The 19,610-nt window shown below is 43.4% G+C and overlaps 1 protein-coding gene and 1 long non-coding RNA gene across 3 annotated transcripts; both read right to left on the bottom strand.

The window, feature by feature from the left end:
- LOC8071662 (3-ketoacyl-CoA synthase 11) lies at positions 771–3,371 on the bottom strand. Of its 2 annotated transcripts, XR_002452039.1 has the most exons (3): positions 3,222–3,371; positions 1,053–2,704; positions 771–922 (listed from the first exon to the last, which is right to left on the bottom strand). XR_002452039.1 is itself a non-coding variant. In XM_002453472.2 (2 exons), exon 2 carries the CDS (start codon positions 2,695–2,697, stop codon positions 1,123–1,125), a length of 1,575 nt encoding a protein of 524 aa, XP_002453517.1. In that variant the 5' UTR covers positions 2,698–2,704; positions 3,222–3,371; the 3' UTR covers positions 780–1,122. The 2 variants fall into 2 exon arrangements, 1 of the variants encoding a protein (XP_002453517.1); XM_002453472.2 differs by having other exon boundaries at positions 780–2,704.
- LOC110434561 lies at positions 11,075–12,566 on the bottom strand. The gene is made up of 2 exons (XR_002452076.1): positions 12,118–12,566; positions 11,075–11,319 (listed from the first exon to the last, which is right to left on the bottom strand). It is a non-coding gene; the product is annotated as an uncharacterized LOC110434561 (long non-coding RNA).

Consider the following 19,610-nt stretch of genomic DNA (forward strand, 5'->3'; position numbering starts at 1 on the left):
AATATACCATTTTTAGTATGTCATTAGTCGTGCTCAGCTGAATAGTATTATTTGAGGACCTGTTTGGATCCTCTTCTCTAAATTTTATAGAGCTCTAAAGCTCTAATATGTTACAGCTAACTTTAGCCCACTTGTTTGGAGCTAACTCTAAAGTTGACGTAAATCCAAACAGTCCTGCCCATCACTCCCGCGATGATGATTGTTAGCCCGGTCACGACACACCCAAACGGATTGCCATTACTGCCTGTCCCTGTGATTGATCTAGCAAAGTATGCATGGAAGCTCTGATGGCGATGTTTGAAAGACCGACCGAATCCGTTTAGAGGACTTTAAATCTTTGTGTACCTGAATACTTAAATCATGTATTTATAATGTTAACATCTAAGAATTCACTCTATCAGATATGGATGACACTATCTATATTTGAATCCAAACCGAATTATAAATATGGAAACAAATTTAATATCAATGATTTATATTAAAAATATAAAAATAAATATGATATCAATGATATCATATCCAATCCGTTTTCATCCATAGCTCAGCGTCATGTCCTTTGGTTGGTTCAAGTATTTTTCGGTGAAAAAATAGTGTTTCTCAGCACTACTTCAATAGTACTTTTTAGTGAAGAAACAATGCTTTTTCTTTTACAACAAAATCAGCTTAAACAACAGCATAAGCCAAATTTCAGTCAGTGAGCTGAGATGGTTCCAGTACCGAAGAGCAGGTTGGCTCAGATCAAACATGAGCCAAGCCATCGAGAGAGAGTAGAATTGTCAGAACACAGAACTGTCAACTGCTGGATAGGCCAGGGGCCGAGGGCCATACAGAAACAACACGGTATAATAACCAGAACTCAGACAAGTCAATCATCGCTTTTCGTAGTGATATAAACTCAAGAAAATTCCCACCAGATCCTTTAGGGCCCGTTCGTTTCATCCGGATTGGATGCCCTGGAATTATTCCAGGTGGATTGATAGGTTTATTTCTACTAATATAGATTAGCTGGAACAATTCCCACCCTCAAACCCTGTCAAACGAACAAGGCCTTACCCAAACAATTGCAAACTCCCAAGGAATAATAATAATCACTATCGCTAACCACGATCAGGGGTGCACACTTCAGTCGCTGGTAACCTTGGAGACCTTGGGGACATCCACGGGGAACCTGTCGATCTCGTCCATCCACGGGTTGGTCTCCTCCGCCGGGTTCACCGACCGGAGCGCCCTCCACACGGCGCTGTTGCACTTGAACCCTGACCCGAACGCGATCTGCCACACCCGGTGGCGCCGCCGGATCCTCCCCTTGGCCTCGCTGTAGGCCAGCTCGTACCAGAGCGAGCTGCTGGAGGTGTTCCCGAACCGGTGCAGCGTCATCCGCGACGGCTCCATGTGCCAGTCCGTGAGCGACAGGTTGCTCTCCAGCTCGTCCAGCACGGCGCGCCCGCCGGCGTGGATGCAGAAGTGCTCGAACGCCAGCTTGAAGTCCGGGATGTACGGCTTCACCTTCTTCATCTTGAGCACCTTCTTGGCGACCAGCGTGGCCATGAACAGCAGCTGCTCCGACAGCGGCAGCACCAGCGGTCCCAGCGTCGTGATGTTGGTCTTGAGCGCGTCCCCGGCCACCGCCATCAGGTCCCTCGACAGCGACACGCCCAGGACGCCCTCGCCGTCCTCCTCCTGCGTCACGCAGCCGAAGCACCGGTCGTCGGCGCCCTTGTGCGTGCGCACCGTGTGCACCAGCTCGTACTTGGCCCGCCGCCGGTCGGACCGCCGGTTCGAGAGCAGCACCGCCGCGCCGCCCATCCGGAACAGGCAGTTGGACACCAGCTTGGAGCGGTCGTTGCCCGAGTACCAGTTGAGCGTGATGTTCTCCGTGCTGATCACCAGCGCGTACGACCCCGGGTGCGTCTGCAGCAGGTCCCTGGCGAGGTCCACCGACAGCAGCCCGGCGCTGCACCCCATCCCGCCGAGGTTGTAGCTCACCACGTTCCCACGCAGCTTGTAGTGGTTCACCACCATGGCCGACAGCGACGGCGTCGGGTTGAACAGGCTGCAGTTCACCACCAGGATCCCGATGTCCTTGGGCTTCACGCCCGTCTTGGCCAGCAGCTCGTCCACGGCGCCGAACATCACCTCCCGCGCCTCCGCGCGCGCCTCGTCCATGGACGGGTTGGGCGGCACCCGCGTGACGGCGGGGGGAAGGTACGTTTCCTCGCCGAGCCCCGACCGCTCCAGGATCTTGCGCTGGAACTCGAGGCTGCCGTCCGTGAAGCAGCCGGTGAGCCTGGAGCAGCGCATGAAGGTGTCGCGCGTGCACCGCCGCTCGGGACCCGGCTTGTAGCAGGCGAAGTCCACCAGGTACACGGGCCGCGGCCGCGTCAGGAAGTAGACCGTGCCGAGGAAGACGAGCAGCGTGGAGCAGGCCACCACAGAGATGAGGTTGAGGCGGAGGTGTGCCCACAGGTCGGCCACGTCGCGCGGGGACAGCGTGGAGAGGTGCACGGCGACGAGCACCATCAGCGGGGTCAGCAGCAGGTACATGCCGTGGCTGATGAGGTAGTGGTACCCCAGCTTCACGTACTTGAGCCGCACCGACTGCTGGAAGTCCGGCAGCTGCCGCGACGGCGACGACGACGGCGTTGGCGTGGCGCCCGTGGCGGCGGCAGGATCGGTCGGCGGCGCCGGGTTTTCCATGGCCCCTCTGTAACACAGAGACAGAGTTCGGTTGGTCAGTAAAACTCGAAAAATAACAGCGCCGAGATGAATTTTCACAATCTTGGGCTTGCTGCTTGTGAAAAGGATCTGAGTAGATAGCTAGCTGAAATGCAATGCGTTTCCTTAATTTCTTGGACATCTGAGTCAAGAAATTGCTACGAAATCGACCCAACAAAATCAAAGAAATCGACCCTCATATATATATATATATTTCCTTAAATCTGAACTATCAGATACAAGAAGAACAGCGATTCAGAACAGAAATGGCACTACACGAGACAAGTTTTCCTTCTGTTCCCTTGTAAATTCGAAGAGATCACTCCCAAACAACAGCGCGGAAGAAACTAACCAAGACGAACAAGAATCTATCTCGCGAGCTCAAGATCAGATCACGAAAATGGCTACGGGTTCCCTTCCCCAAGGGTAGGAGAAAAAGAGCAAACAACGGATCAAATACGCCATGTGCGCGATAAACAGAAGAGGAAAGGGATCTCGATGCGTACCAATCAAACTGCAGAGGAGCCGCCGCCGCCGCCTCCGTCGGACACCAGATCAAGTCTTTTGTGACCGGAACCAGGCTTCAACCACGACGGGGAAGGAAGTGAGGGATTAGAGAAGCGGCCGCCACCGTTCGCTGCCCCGCTCGCCGGAGTCGGGGGGTTTTAATAGGGGAGGACGAGGAGGGAGGCGAACCGAAGGCGGAACGGTGCGAGGGCCCACCTGACAGCAGCTTCGGCCCCCCAGGCGCACGAGCGGTGGCACGGCAGCCGTACGCTGGCGTTGACCGATGGACGGCCGGATGGTGGTGGCGGGCGTTGGAACGGACGGACGGATGGAGGCCGCCTGTTACTTCCCCGCACGTTCCGTGTGAGCGCGGCCGCGCACGCGCAGGCGGGATATACCCGTTGCGAAGTGCGCTGCGCTGTGGACCCGGGTACCTGACGCGCCTCTAACGGACAGGTGGGCCCGTTTCGAGATGGCATCTGGGCTGGCCGAGGGTTGGTTGGAGGGCACCACCAGTCAGCGACATCTGGCGGTGGCGCGTGAGTTTGGGACGTCGGGGGGCGGAGAGAACGTGGCAGGGGTGACGGGACGGGAAACGGGATATTTTTCTTGCGGGAACGGCCGGCGGTTTGTCCGTTTTCGCCGCGGACCAGCCGATGTTCAAAAAGTTTTTAGTTTTGGGTATTATAGTATTTTTGTTTTTATTTGACAAATATTATCTAATTATAGACTAATTAAGTTTAAAATATTAATCTTATAATTTAAAGATAAATTGTACAATTAGTTTTTGTTTCGTCTATAGTTAATGTTTTATGCATGTGGCGTAAGATTTGATTTGACAAAGAATCTTAAAATTTTCTTTGGTTTTTGGGACGAACTAAACAAGACCGGTTCGGTCTAGTGCACTGATTTTCAAGTCGTGAGAGGATTAGCAGGACTGTAATTCGTGGATAAGGCAACTGTCAATGTGAAATGGAACTCTACCAGTAGCAGTGACAGTCCGTGACGATTGACGAATTGCAATTGCAACTCGCGGTCCTTTGACGAGTCAGTGTGCTGAGAATTTTCCATTGACGCATTCCGGGAGCACCAGAAGCGAAAGAAAGGAGGGAGACTTTGACTAGCGCTCAGGCTCATCAGGCCTTCCAGAACTGTGTTGGATCGAAGCTTCCACACGTTGTTGTTGTTGCCGCACGGCACGTCTCGTCGTCAGCGCTCGGCGACTTTGGACCGACCACGGAAGTAGCACGCGAGCGCACGGCGGGGGCACCATTCACTCAGCTCGGCTGGCCTGGGAAGCGTCAAGCGGTCCACGCCTCCACCACCCCACCTCCACGGCCTCACGGCCCGCGATGGTTTTTGTTGGTTGTCCCCCTCGTGGTCGTGGAGCCGCGTCGCCGCTGTTCCAGTCTTCCAGAAGCAGAATCTTTGATCGGTTCGTCCGGTGCTGCGTCACAACCGTCTTTACAATTTGATAAGGATATATGCTATACGATCAATTATTAAGGGATAATCCTGTCATTAACAGTTTATTATAGCGATGGCTCGCGAGCGCATGTTCGTGGGAGCCGATGCGCTCCCACGAACCTGAAAACCACCACTCCGTGGACTTAGCATATATTGATACAAGGTTTGTAACTATAGCAATTAGTACCAAATTATATATTAATTAAGCTTAAAAGATTCGTCTCGTAAAATATAGATAAACTGTACAATTAGTTATTTTTTATCTATATTTAATATTCTATATTCATGTCCAAACATTCGATAAATGAGATGATTTTTTTTAATGAAAACTAAACAAGGCCGTAGTACATCCATATCACTATTCGTCAATAGATAGATTTTTTTTACATCTCAATCTCATTTACTGTTCCTTTCTACTTTTACGGTTCATAGGTTTCTATTCTCAACATGTTATTAGCACTCTTTTAAATCAAGGAACAGTTGGGGAAGAGAAGAACTAGAAGGAGATCTAGAAGATACAAGATAGGCAATGCCTTAATTGCGTTATGTATCTCCGACATCCCTTGTAGAGTTAGGGGGTGTTTAGGACTGCTCCACGAACTCTGCTCCATAAACTCCGCTGTGGAGCAGCTCCACAAAAAACTGAAGTTCGTAGAGTACCTCTTTAGGTGCTCTCACAACTCCACTCTTTTTTCTCGAACTGAGTGCGTGGAGCTGAAACCGTTTGGCTAAAAGAACGTGGAGCGGAGCTGAATCGATGTAGTCTTAAAGGTACTTCGTCGTTGGGTCGGCCGTATCAGCCTCTGTTTTGGTGATAAGATCAGTTCCAATGCATGTTTTATGAGTGTCATGCATATTAAATAGAGTGTTATATAAGTAAAATTGCTGACTTAGCAGAGTTATTAAATGAAGGAGTTTTATCAGATGAGAGAGGAGTTTCATCCCCATGAAACTCACGTGGCTCGGTTACCTAATTTATAGTCTTAGTAACTGTATCATGAAATTATGCATTGAGACTAGCCTAATAGGGTTTGAGCGTACTCCATGCCCTGCACCGTGGGCGGATCCAAGGGTATTTCCCAGTACTCCTAGAAATATCAAACTTTTTTAGGTACTTTCGTGTATATATGTGTATATACTTATATATAAATGTATATTGCAATATTCTATGCTATTTTCATTGATTATAACCCAAAAAATCAAATAAACAGTCTTTTGGCTTATTTTTCAAATTTCTACTTTCTAAGGCCTTGTTTAGTTCCCAGAAAATTTTGCAAAATTTTTCACATTCCCCGTCACATCGAATCTTTAAACGCATGCATAAAGTATTAAATATAGACGAAAATAAAAACTAATTGCACAGTTTGGTCGAAATCGACGAAACGAATCTTTTGAGCCTAGTTAGTCCATGATTGAACAATATTTGTCAAATACAAACGAAAGTGCTACAGTGTCGATTTTGCAAAATTTTTCGGAACTAAACAAGGCCTAAACCAGCCCACTTTGTGAGGTATTTATGAATCCCTCCTCCGTGAACACCGGTGCTTGAGGATGCACATTGGTGATTGGTGGGCCATGGGCGTGGACGTTGTCGTCATATCGCCATTACACTCACGTCACCAACTTGGCACTCGACGGTGCTGCTCTGTCTCGCACATGGGGGTACTGGTCGTGCTCGGCCCAAGCCCTGGCGCCAAAGGTAGGTCGATAAATGGTAAATTTAGTTTGTAGATAGAATCACTCCATACTTCATGAGGTGATACATCATTATGTATTATAAATATTAATATTCTTTTATATTGGTTAAAGTTAAACAAGTTGACTTCTCGAGAAGCAAGAACTATTTTTATTTTGGGATATGGAGAGAGGGAGTACAAGTGAGTATAATTTAGGACATGATGGAGCTCAAGCTCAATGGTGTCGTCATCGACGTCCCTTGATGTCCCTGCCGAACTTAAACCTGATGGAGCTCGAGCTTGATAGTGTTGACATTGGTCATCGTTGCATGGTCCCCAAGACGCGATGGCTTCTTCGTCCAGTGAGGAACTAAGGATTGAGCTAAGAAGGAAGAAGGGCTATCTACATCTCTTGATTGCTGATGGGTGGTGAGATGAGAGCCTTAGAGGTGGTGGGGTGGCCTGGTGGTGGGCGGTGGCTACCTTGCGGCGAAGGTGAGCTAGGTGCGGGCGACGGTGGCACCGCACGTTCCCACGAGCTTCGTGTTGTGCATAGTGCTGCGCCTGCTGCCCCTATCCCATGTGGTGTTTAGATAGAGAGTCGGATTGATGGTGACAACCACTGGCTAGTAAGTCACAAAGAGTTGATGTGATTTGGAGAGGAAATCTAGGGTTCCACACAGAGAGAGTAAATTTTTCCTACTCACTGGGAGTAGCTACTCCCTCCTTTAAAAGCCACGGACAGTATGTCCACCCTCCCCTAAGACTCTTTTCGAGCTATCCGGCCAAATGGATATCGGGCATAGGAAACCCGTTAAAAACTGTTGATCCTAATTTTACGTTCCTTATATATAACCACCCATCCGTCCCATTGCGTCGTTTCTCATCTCATCTTGGCCATCCCTCCAGGAACTGGCATGCAGCCGCCAGTCCATCACATCCTTGGCCGACTTTGTTGCAAGGTACTAGCATCTAAATGCAAAATCCTTTTTTCCAATTATATTGATTCTTTCTTGGTAACATTGATGAACGTGTGGCAGCGGAACAACTTTTTGCTAGTTTAGCCGGACTCAACATCACAGTTGTTGATCATTAGGCCCAGCGATACTTTGATGCGGTGACTAGAAGGCAGAAGCATATCCATCGATGGCGGAATCCATTCATGGACATCATCCCAAATCTTTCTGTCATTTGGATCGATATATGTTCATTTCAATCTAATTCCTTGCGGATTACAGATCTACTGACCATATCCTCTTACCTTGAGGCGTTTCTCGAGCTGCTCCCCCTAATTCATCTGCTGGCACCGTCCCTAGATGACAGGAAAAGTGGCATGCAGATCCGCCTAGGCATCACATTTAATTTCTCTCTGTGAATAGGAACATCAATGGGATCCAGGTAAGGTCGAGATAGTCTTAATCCTTACTGCAATAATCGATATATACAACTAGTTTCTCATTCTATATTCTTTACGAACCAGGTAGCAGACTGCATCTCTTGGAAGCTACGTCTGCATTCGCCTATATCATCCACGGATCCACGTGTCCATGGTTCATTCCTACCATGACCACGAAGTATTGGGTGCACCGATGAGGCGATGACCAAAAGCAAGACAAGAGATAAATGCTAGTAATAAAATAATATACTCGTAATAATGTATGAGACGATACTCTTGTCAAAAAACTATATACATATACTAAGCCAACTTCTGTGTATTTACATATACATATACATACACTCATTTGTCAAAAAATTATGTACATATACTAAGCAAACTTCTGTGTATCTACATATACATATACTCTCATTTGTCAAAAAAGCATGATGAGCTTTCTTTCTTTTTTCAAAAGGGTATATTCCTTTTTTTTTGCAAAGTACTATTCATACTAGTTTTCCATGTGTGTATACTCGATTACTGTACATTTAGTATATGTGCACATACGTGCGTACTCCACGTATGATACTACATATTTTTTAATATGAACTTGTAGTATCCGCCTATACTCTATTATTGTGTACGTACGTGTATGTGCACATACTTCTATTAAAAAGCGCATACATATACATGGACATACTACCGGCCGGCACGTATCCGCACATACTATATATTTATCTTGTAGTATATGGACATACTCTCTAAAAAAGTATGAATGCCAAAGATGGTATACACTATTCCTGTGCGTAATAAACAGATTTTTTATGAGTCACGAAGCCTATCAACTGAAATCTAGGAGGAGATAAGTTCCCATGCATGCATACATGTATTGTGAGAAGGTGGCGCCAGACTAATGGATCCAGTTGTTGCTTTTCACACCCGATTAGAAGAGGGAGTAACTTACCGAGATTTACATGATGTTATCATCCACACTATATACTCGAGAGGGATGCAATTTTTTTTGCATTAAAAAACTGACGGGGAGCAAATTCATCCTAAATCCATTCCCTAAGGGATGCAATTTTTGCATTAAAAATTTGGCAGGTAGAAAATTCATCCTGAATCCATTCCCTAATGTATCAGATCTCCGCTGGAGATTGGAGATCACGTACCCATTGTCACATCTCTCTAACAGGTATTAGACTCACTCCGTTTGCCATGTCGGCAAGTGGGTCTGGTCTAGTCCTATTTGGACAGTGACAGAGCATGAGCCAGCTTATTTCCACATTTTAGGAATCTAGGGGCCTGGATGATATAGTCTACCAAGTTTAAAGACTGCTATTTTACTTTGAAGATATTACTAGAGAGGTGTCTAACAATTTACTTGTTAAATGCTTTGGCACTTTTTATTCTAGCTACTAGCAAATATGTTTGTGCGATGCAATAGGAGAATAAGAAGGCTACTCCATTTGTTCCAAATTATAAGTCCTTATAGCTTTTCTAGACATTGTTTTGCATAAATTTTGAAAGCTATAATTTATTTTATGATGACCATTACATATTTAATATACGCTAATATTGGGTACAATATGACAATGTCCTATTAAGTATTACAACTTTATTTTTTTTCTATTATAAGGCACAAAAGTATTTAGTCATAAATATAATATAACTTTAATTTTCATATATCCGTGTGCTGATACAATTAGATATCGAGGTCCATCAATTTCTCTAAGAATCCATAAAAATATGTAATTCTAACATCTGATTACAGTCCGTAAAAGGTTAGTTACCATCATGTCAAGGATTATATTGCTATATGTGTACCTTTTGGTAATACATTTATTAAGAAATTGATTGTATAATAAATTGTTCAAGAGTTTAGTTTATTGGTATGTGTGTACCATCATGTCAAGATTTTAATCAAAACTATATCAACCATTTAGTGGTAAGAATATTTATTTACATAACACAAAGGATATTTATTAGCACTACACAAAGGATGAGGAGGACAATGATGCAGCCAACAAGGATCCATGAGAGGAGGTCTATCATCGAACTCGCTAAAGGGATGAGTTAGGAGACAAGCGAGCGATGTGAGGTAGAGGACACTAAAAAACAAACGGACATCGGAAATTGATTGAGCGGCAAAGAAAGTGCGGCACTATGGCTAGCATATCGTGTTTAAACTTAATGCTGGAAAAACATCCTGATGAGGTGTAGGAGTATAGTGTAGGTAATAAAGGGGAGTATGTGGCTTTGAACATAAGATTGTGTCTTCTAGTAGGTGTAGATACTCTACGAGAATCTTGGACTTTAGTGACTCAGCTTAGAGCAAGTATTATGGTGGGCTGTAAGCTGGCTAAATGCTGTTGTGGAGAAGAGAAGAGAGGAGAGAGAAGAGAAGCAGGCTGTAAGCTTACAGCCAGCTTAGACACAATAACCAAGAAACTTTGTGAGAGAGATAAGTGAGCCATGTATTAATAGTGAATAGCTAACTATTGTATGGGTAGGCTGGGAGAAGGCTGTAAGGAACCTTACAGTCAGCAAGTGGGCTGTATTATTAAACTTGCTCTTAAGAGAGCAGGAGGAGCTTTTTGGAGTTGTAGCTCACTCTACGAGAATCTTGGCCTTTTGTGACCCCCACCTTATGAGAGGAGGAAGAGTTTTTTTAGAGTTGTAGCTCACATGGTCTACACAAGTAAGTTAGGCTTTTAAAAAGGTGATAAAGAAGTGTTTTTTTAAAGTTGTGGCTCATGTGGACCACAAAGATAAGTTGAGCTTTTAAAAAGACAGAGAAAACGAAAGAAGATTGGAGATGATATCTTGTACAGTAAGCAAGCAAGGATTTTGATCTCAAGATTGTAAAAGTGCATTCAATATATTATTCCATCAATCAATATATTATTCCATCAAATCTTTGCAAGACCCTTCTATATTCTAAGCTAGCAGTCTATAATTTTTAGTTTTTATATTTATAACTATAGGATCATGCCCATGTGTTGCATAACTACAAAAAATACCCTTATACATGACGATTTATTTTCGTCATAAACAAGCAAAAATGCGTCATAGTTAACTAACCATGACATCGGAGAAAACGTCATGTATCCCGCGTCATAAATTTGCTAACCCAGATAATCCGTCACAGATTGACATTTGTATTCGTCATAGAATCCCTAAAAGCCCATCCAGCCCAGGCTAGGCCCGATAGCCTATGACAAAATAGACCGTCATAACCATCTACTGCACAGTATGCCATGTAGATGTTTCTCCATCATTGATTTGAGTTGCTATGTAAGCGCCATATGTTCACAAAATTGGCCATCACAAATTATATAATGAAAATCACATAAAGCCCAATCATTTGATTAACTCAATTTGCAGTACATTAACATAACATGTTCTGATCATCATAAAACCTAAGGAAACACAAAAACAGGTCATTGTCAACCTTTACATCTATTACACAATAGCATTTCTAGACAGCCAGTGCATAAGCTTGATTTCATTTTGCTGTATAGTGGCACTCCTTCAAAAATCCGTTGCTCCAGATTCCTGGTCTTTGTACTTGTCTTCCTGAAAATACACATGTGCACAAATTAAATCAAATGTAGGCAAAGTAAACCGTAAGTAAGGAACAAGGCGACAAGTCATGTACAAAAGCATAATTTTAATCCTACAACATCCAAAAGTGACATATTCTGATTGTCAACTATAGCGTCTAAAAATAGAGAACATTACACAACTCTTCTTGCAAGTGTTTAGTGCATCTAAAAACAGAGATCATTACACAACTCTTCTTGCAAGTGTTTTGTGCATCTAAAAACAGAGATCATTACACAACTCTTCTTGCAAGTGCTTTGTGCATCTAAAAACAGAGAACATTGCACAACTTAGCTTCAAATCACACAATCTGAACACTGCAGCTGTGAAAGGCAAATTAATATAATCCACCAAAGAATGGCAGGTATCATAATCCACCTCGCAATATAAAAAAAGAGAACAAATAAATTATAACTGACAACATTCATAACAATTTCACCATAGGAGGGCATCCTGTCAATCTTCTGCACATTGATAGATCAGATCAGATTAGATCAGCCTAACCAACTTAACTGGACTTCATGTTTTAGGCCCAGATAAAGGACGTCTGATATAAATATTATGATAATTTATCAGGTCCGACTCCCACAAAACTGCTGCTGCATAGCCATGCAGATAGGCAACACTTCCAGATCCAGCATGCCATAACAAATTCACTCAAAGATGTGTCAAATCATGACCAAAACCAAATCCACTAGCAGTTCAGTGCAGCAACAAATACAATTAGCACACAAAGTACCAACAAAGAAGAGGAAAAGAGAGAACGAATACCCGTGCTCATCCTTGGTGTGTTCTTCGTCAACAGGAGTCAGGTTGCTGCCCCTGTGAGCTCGCCGCAGCTGCTGCTGGTTCCCCACACTTTGCTGGAGCTGTTGCCTGCACTACCTCTCTCGTCTCTGCCGAGATCTGAGAGGTTGTTGGTGGAGAGGAGAGATTAGGCCAAAGCTAGTGCTGGGGCGAGGGCCTACACGTGCCGTCGGGAGCTACAGCCTCATGCGCGCCGAACCCCATGCTGCCAGGATCTGGGAGCACACATGGATGCCACCGCCGCTGCATTGCCCCTGCTGCTTGAAGCCGATGAGAGGGGTCATGAGGGGGAGTTGGAGAGAGAGGGATGACGCCTGTGGAAAGGGTGGGAGGGTCGGCGGGGAGAAGGGTGAGGGGCGGCGGCTCACAGGTAGGGAGAGAAGGATCGAAGGAGGGAGGCTAGGGTTTGGCCCGTGGTGGGCTTATAGTGGGCTTTGGGTCATACTGTGACGAATTCTTAGAACGTCACCTCTAATCCGTCATGTATAGCCAGATTTCTTGTAGTGTAAAATATATCACAAAATTTTAAGTTTTGACCTGTCTACTATTAAAAATGATTTTTTAAGAGTTATGAGACGGCCATTCTACTCTTACTGCCGTCATTTGTCTCCACAACCATAAGGAAGCGGTCTAACATTAAGCATGCCGCGAGGGGAGATGCCGTTCACCTCGCTGAGCGTCGGTCACAGTTGAGGTTGACAGACGCATGCAGGTTGATGCTCCGTCTATGGCGATGGACTGGGCACACGGGAAAGGCCATCGTATAATCTCATTTTCAATTATATTAAACTTCCCCGATAACACGCGATGTTCTTCTAGTTATCATAACGTAAAGTCCGAAAAGTTTTGCCCGTGGGCTACAAAAAAGATTGACACAAGATACAGATAATGAAATAAGCCCGCTCAAGTTATCGAAGATGTAAACATTGGTTATGTCACTGGAAAACAGACAAACTATGAATTGAAAATGCTGAAACTCTGAATAGCGAAGCTTCCGAATAAGAATTAGCAAGGTAGGGTTTAAACGATCAAACAATACTAAAATAACCTGTAAAGATAACTGTGAAGCTTCGACAAGAGACTCAAGTTACATACTTCGATTGACCTATCTCATTAGTTTCCACCCATCTCTTGAAATCTGCAGTGATCATGTGGCAAGCTGCAGCATTTCTACAATGTTGTCAGGAGCAAGGAAAGTCCTCTCAATTTGTTCAATGCAGACCATCTTCAGAGAAGACGCCCATGTTGTCAGGAGCTAAGAAATTCCTCTCAAATTGGTCAATGCAGTCGATCTTCAGAGACAACACCGAGAAAACATGGCGGAGCACAAGCAAATGCAAATGCTTGTTCATCTGTTCCTGCTCAAGACTTTACCAAACAAAAAACATAAATCAAATCATTTCTTTCTTATTGAAATTCCAAGCTGAGTCACGTGAAACACCCTCGCCTGCATGCGATCAGTTCTGTAAAAAATTAAAAAAGAAGCACCCTCGCCTGCATGCGATCAGTGCTGTAAAAATTAAGAAGTACTGGAAAATACCATTTGGAAGAATCAGAACAAGAGGAACAAGACATCGTCGCACGTTTACTACTAGCTACAACACGAAATTACCATACAGTAACGCAAATGCAGTACTAATTGCTACTGAAACCCCGATCAGACACCATAGTGATCGATCATCAAACTTATCTTACAAACACATCACACCCTACTGTCGTCCTTACACTACACAATGACCAACAGACCAGAAAATATTAAAGCAACTAGCTTGCTAGCATGTGCAGTTGTGCACTGCACACACACATGCATCGAGGCCACGCATGTCACCACACCAACCGGACCGTGAAGAAACAGAGGACCTCATGCATCTCACGGCGCCGGTGGCTCGCCCAGACGACGCGCAGCTCCTCCACCGGGGAGCAGGTCTGCCTGTGCGGCGCGACGCTTCGCGCAGCTATCATGAGCAGGACACAGAAGATGAGGAGGACGACTGGAGCCGACAAGGATCTACGAGAGGCGGTCCATCGTCGAACTCGCTCAAAGAACCCACCTTACGAGTCTAGAGAGAAGCCAGCACTTATAGGAGTATCGTATAGACAACTGAGGGAGTATTTGGTTCCTCCGCAGTGGGTTATCAACCTACCCTTAGTACAGAAATGGGTTCTTTGCAAGAAAGAATTACTTCTACCAAAAAGGGATCTATAACTTCGATCCAAGCAGTTTATGTACCTGCAGACGATTTGACCGACCCTGCTCCTGCCACAACATTTGCACATTTGGACGCTACTACCGTACTTTCCAGAGGATTAGCTTCCAAGGGTATTTATCCCGCAGTAGATCCTTTAGATTCAACCTCAACTATGTTACAGCCTCGGATCGTTGGCAACGAACATTATGAAACTGCGCAAAGAGTTAAGGAAACTTTACAACGTTACAAAGAACTTCAGGACATTATCGCAATTCTTGGATTGGATGAATTATCGGAGGAGGTTCGTTTAACTGTAGCAAGAACACGAAAAATCGAGCGGTTCTTATCACAACCGTTCTTTGTGGCAGAAGTTTTTACCGGTTCTCCAGGAAAGTATGTTGGTTTTGCAGAAACAATTAGGGGATTTCAACTAATCCTTTCCGGAGAATTAGACGGCCTACCCGAACAGGCTTTTTATTTAGTGGGGAACATCGATGAAGCTAGCACGAAAGCTATAAACTTAGAAGAGGAGAGCAAATTGAAGAAATGAAATTAAATCTTTATGTACTGACTCCTAAACGAATTATTTGGGATTGTGAAGTGAAAGAAATCATTTTATCTACTAATAGTGGCCAAATTGGTGTATTACCAAACCACGCCCCCATTAACACAGCTGTAGATATGGGTCCTTTGAGAATACGCCTCCTCAACGACCAATGGTTAACGGCGGTTCTGTGAAGTGGTTTTGCGAGAATAGTTAATAATGAGATCATCATTTTAGGAAATGATGCAGAACTGGGTAGTGACATTGATCCAGAAGAAGCTCAACAGGCACTTGAAATAGCCGAAGCTAACTTGAGTAAAGCTGAGGGTACGAAAGAATTGGTTGAAGCGAAGCTAGCTCTCAGACGAGCTAGGATACGAGTCGAGGCTGTCAATTGGATTCCCCCATCCAATTGAAGACAATCCAAAGGTTTCGTTGATACAAAGAAAAAGGAAAGAAGGGTAGAAAAAGTTATTAGATAGCGAAGCGAAGTAAGTCCAAGGCTATCTAGTAATTTTTCTACCTACCTACCTACTATTGGATTTGAACCAATGACTCCCGCCGTATGAAAGCAATACTCTAACCACTGAGTTAAGTAGGCAATTTATCACCACAAAAGAAGCCCCATTACTTCGATCGATTATAGATTGAATCCTTTTTATAAGCAATACCGCTCCATTATTGGTATGTTTATGTTATGTTATTCCGTTATTGGTATGTTTATGTTATATAGTAAACGGATGAAAGGGATATCTTCTGGCATTAGAGAATATTCATCTTGACAAGAAATTATCTATATGTTAAGATATCTCTGACAAGGGCTATAGTTCAGTTCGGTAGAGCAACTCATTTACACGTGCGCCAATGCTTTTCAAGGGAACTTATTATGCAACGAACATAATTGACCTTGTTGCAAAATCAATGTCTTACTTCATGGATTCGAAAGAATAGAAGAACAGTAGCCTGACAATGACAAACAGCCGGTTCAGTCCAATTCAGGTGCCAATTCAGGTGCTTACTCAAATAGAACCCCTATTGATTTGCTAGTTGATAAGGTAAATATCCAGCCCACTCAATGCTAGGCGTAATGAGGATAAGAGCCTCCAAAAAACTTCTTTTCGTTCTATGAACTTTAAGGTGTATGAAGTCTCATAGTAAACTCTTGCAGCGGAACGATAGAGACTCCATTTCACTTAGGTTGATTTAATTTAGGCCGGAGGCAGACCTAAGTCAAGGTAATCCTCCTTTGAAACACTTTGGTATTGTTCCTAGATAGATCATAAGACAAATAATCAATCAGAGCACAGGGAGCCATCTTATTATCTTTCCCTAAAGAAAAACTATGGCGAATTAACTGATCTTTACATCAGTTGATGAAAGAGCCCAATGCAGAAAAATGCATGTTGGGTCTTTGAAACAGTTCCAATCATTTCGATAATAATCCATTTAATCTGTTTTACCGAGAAGGTCTACGGTTCGAATCCGTATAGCCCTAATATATACGTCTTTTTTTCCATTTTAGGATGGATATCAGCATCTCCAAGGGACTTTGCAAATGAATTTTGCGTTTAGTGTTGTTTGCAAAGTCCCAAACTCATTTGCAAAGTCTAAAAATAGTCCAACTCCAAGGGACTTTGCATTTAGACTTGGCAAACCCAAAGTGTGGACCCCATCTCTAAATTTTTTTTTCACCGATCGCGCCGGCGCGTTTTTTTTTCCGATCGCACTCTACAAACAATGGCCGCCATGCTACAGGAGGTACCTTGCTGGAGGAGGTGCGCGACACCTTGGCGGCGGAGGGATCCTTCGCGAGGAAGCTGGAGGGCGGGCGCACACGGCAGCTGGAGGGACGGCGGGCACGCGCGGCAGCTGGAGGGCGGGCGGGCGCGGCAGGGAGGGAGGACGGACGTAGAGAAATCGCGTGGGGTGGGGTGGGGGCCGGGGGGACGGAGTCCGACGTGGAAGGCCAAAATTATAGATGCAAAGTGGTGGGAAGGTTTGCATATATCCAAAGCCTCAACCTCTATTTGCAAAGTTAACCAAATTGCAAACCTTATTTGCAAAACCATTGGAGGGGTATTTTCTACTCTTTTTTGCAAATAGGACAATGCAAAGTTTGTTTGCAAAGCCCTTGAAGATGCTCGTGGTAAAGTTGTTTTATGATATGGTGTGGATGCTCTATGAGAATCTTGGACTTTTACGACTCACCTTACGCAAGAAGGGAGTGATATTTAGAGATGTAGTTCGCCTAGACTATAAAAGTAAGTTAAGCCTTTAAAATCGGGTATTACAATGCAATAGGAGAAGAAAAAGTCTACTCCATTTGTTCCAAATTATAAGTTCTTATAGCTTTTCTAGACATTGTTTTGCATAAATTTTGAAAGCTAGAATTTATTTTATGATGACCATTACATATTTAATATACGTTCATATTGGGCACAATATGACAATGTCCTATTAAGTATTACAACTTTATTTTTTTCTATTATAAGGCACAAAAGTATTTACTCATAAATATATTATAACTTTAATTTTCATACTATTTGTGTGCTGATACAATTAGATATCGAGGTCCATCAATTTCTCTAAGAATCCATAAAAATATGTAATTCTAATATCTGATTACAGTCCGTAAAAGGTTAGTTACCATCATGTCAAGGATTATATTGGTACATGTATACCTTTTGGTAATACATTTATTAAGAAATTGATTGTATAATAAATTGTTCAAGATTTTAGTTTTTTTTGTATATGTGTACCATCATGTTAAGATTTTAATCAAAACTACATCAACAATTTAGTGGTAAGAATATTTATTTATTATCATGACACAAAGGATATTTATTAGCACTACACAAAGGATGAGGAGGACAATGATGCAGCCAACAAGGATCCATGAGAGGAGGTCTATCGTCGAACTCGCTAAAGGGATGGGTTAGGAGAGAAGCGAGCGATGTGAGGTAGAGGACACAAAAAATCAAACAGACATCGGAGATTGATTGAGTGGCAAAGAAAGTGCGGCACTATGGCTAGCATGTTGTGTTAAAACTTCTAAGAATGCTGGAAAAACATCCTGATGAGGTGTTGGAATATAGTGTAGGCAATAAAGGGGAGTATGTGGCTTTAAATGTAAGATTGTGTTTTCTAATAGGTGCGAATACTCTATGAGAATCTTGGATTTTTGTGACCCACGAGAGGAGGAAGAACTTTTTAGAGTTATATATCACTCTATGAGAATCTTAGACTTTGACCCCCACTTTATGAGAGGAGGAAGAGCTTTTTAGAGTTGTAGCTCACATAGTTTACACAAGTAACTTAGGCCTTTAAAAAGGTGACAAAGAAGTGTTTTTTAAAGTTGTGGCTCAGGTGGACCACAACGATAAAGCTGGGCTTTTTAAAAAATAGAGAAAAGAAAATAAAGATCGGAGATGATATCTTGTACTTTAAGCAAACAAGGATTTTGATCTCAAGAATGTAAAAATGCCTTCAATATATAATTCCATCAATCTTTGCAAGACCCTTCTATATTCTAAGCTAGCAGTCTATAATTTTTAATTTTTATACTTATAATTATAGGATCATGCCCATATTTTGCATAAGGAACAAAATATATCACAAAATTTTTAAGTTTTGACGTGTCTTGTACTATTACAAATGATTCTTTAAGAGTTATGAGACGACCATTCTACTCTTAGGCCAGTCTCAGTGGTCCGTTTTAATGCACTGAACAAATCCGCTGACAGGATATCAATGAAACGAATAATGAATTAACCTCCACAATGCATGAGTTTCACCTTGACATTTCCTAGGCTGGACGAAGCATTTAATTACTGCAAAATGATTGGATCATATACAAGATGGTGAAACGATTTAGCCCTCAGTGGGGATTTCATCCTGTTTCACCGCGTGGAAAACAACGCCCGCGGGGTTTCACTATGGTGAAACTACTTCCTTCTTTCTCCTCTTCGTTTCATGTAAAAAGTGTAATTTTACTGACATGGCGCTCTAATAAATGTGTATAATATCCTGGTGAAACCCCACTGAGATTGGTCTTACTCCATCATTTGTCTCCACAACCATAAGGAAGCGGTCTAACACTAAGCATGCCGCGAGGGGAAATACCGTTCACCTCGCTGAGCGTGGGTCACAGACTCACAGTTGGGGTTGACAGACACAGGTTGATGCTCCGTGTGGACACACGGGGAAGGCCATCGTATAACCTCATTTTAAATTATATTAAACTTCCCTGATAACACGCGATGTTCTTCTAGTTATCATAACGTAAAGTCACAAAAGTTTTGCCCGTGGGCTACAAAAAAGATTGACACGAAGATACAAATAATGATAGCTCAAGTTATCGAAGATGTAAACATTGGTTATGTCACTGGAAAACAGACAAACTATGAATTGAAAATGCTCAAAACTCTGAATAGCGAGACTGAAACTGAATCACCGGCATTTCATTTTCCTTCTCTTCTAGCTTCCGAATAAGAATTAGCAAAGCAGGGTTGGGAACGATCAAACAATACTAAGACAACCTATAAAAGATAACTCACTGTGAAGCTTCGACAAGAGACTCAAGTTACATACTTCGATTGACCTATCTCATTACTTTCCACCCATCTCTTGAAATCTGCAGTGATCATGTGGCAAGCTGCAGCATTTCTACAATGTTGTCAGGAGCAAGGAAATTCCTCTCAATTTGTTCAATGCAGACCATCTTC

This window comes from Sorghum bicolor, chromosome 4 (assembly GCF_000003195.3).
Source record: "Sorghum bicolor cultivar BTx623 chromosome 4, Sorghum_bicolor_NCBIv3, whole genome shotgun sequence".
In the NCBI taxonomy this organism is placed as follows: Eukaryota; Viridiplantae; Streptophyta; class Magnoliopsida; order Poales; family Poaceae; genus Sorghum; species Sorghum bicolor.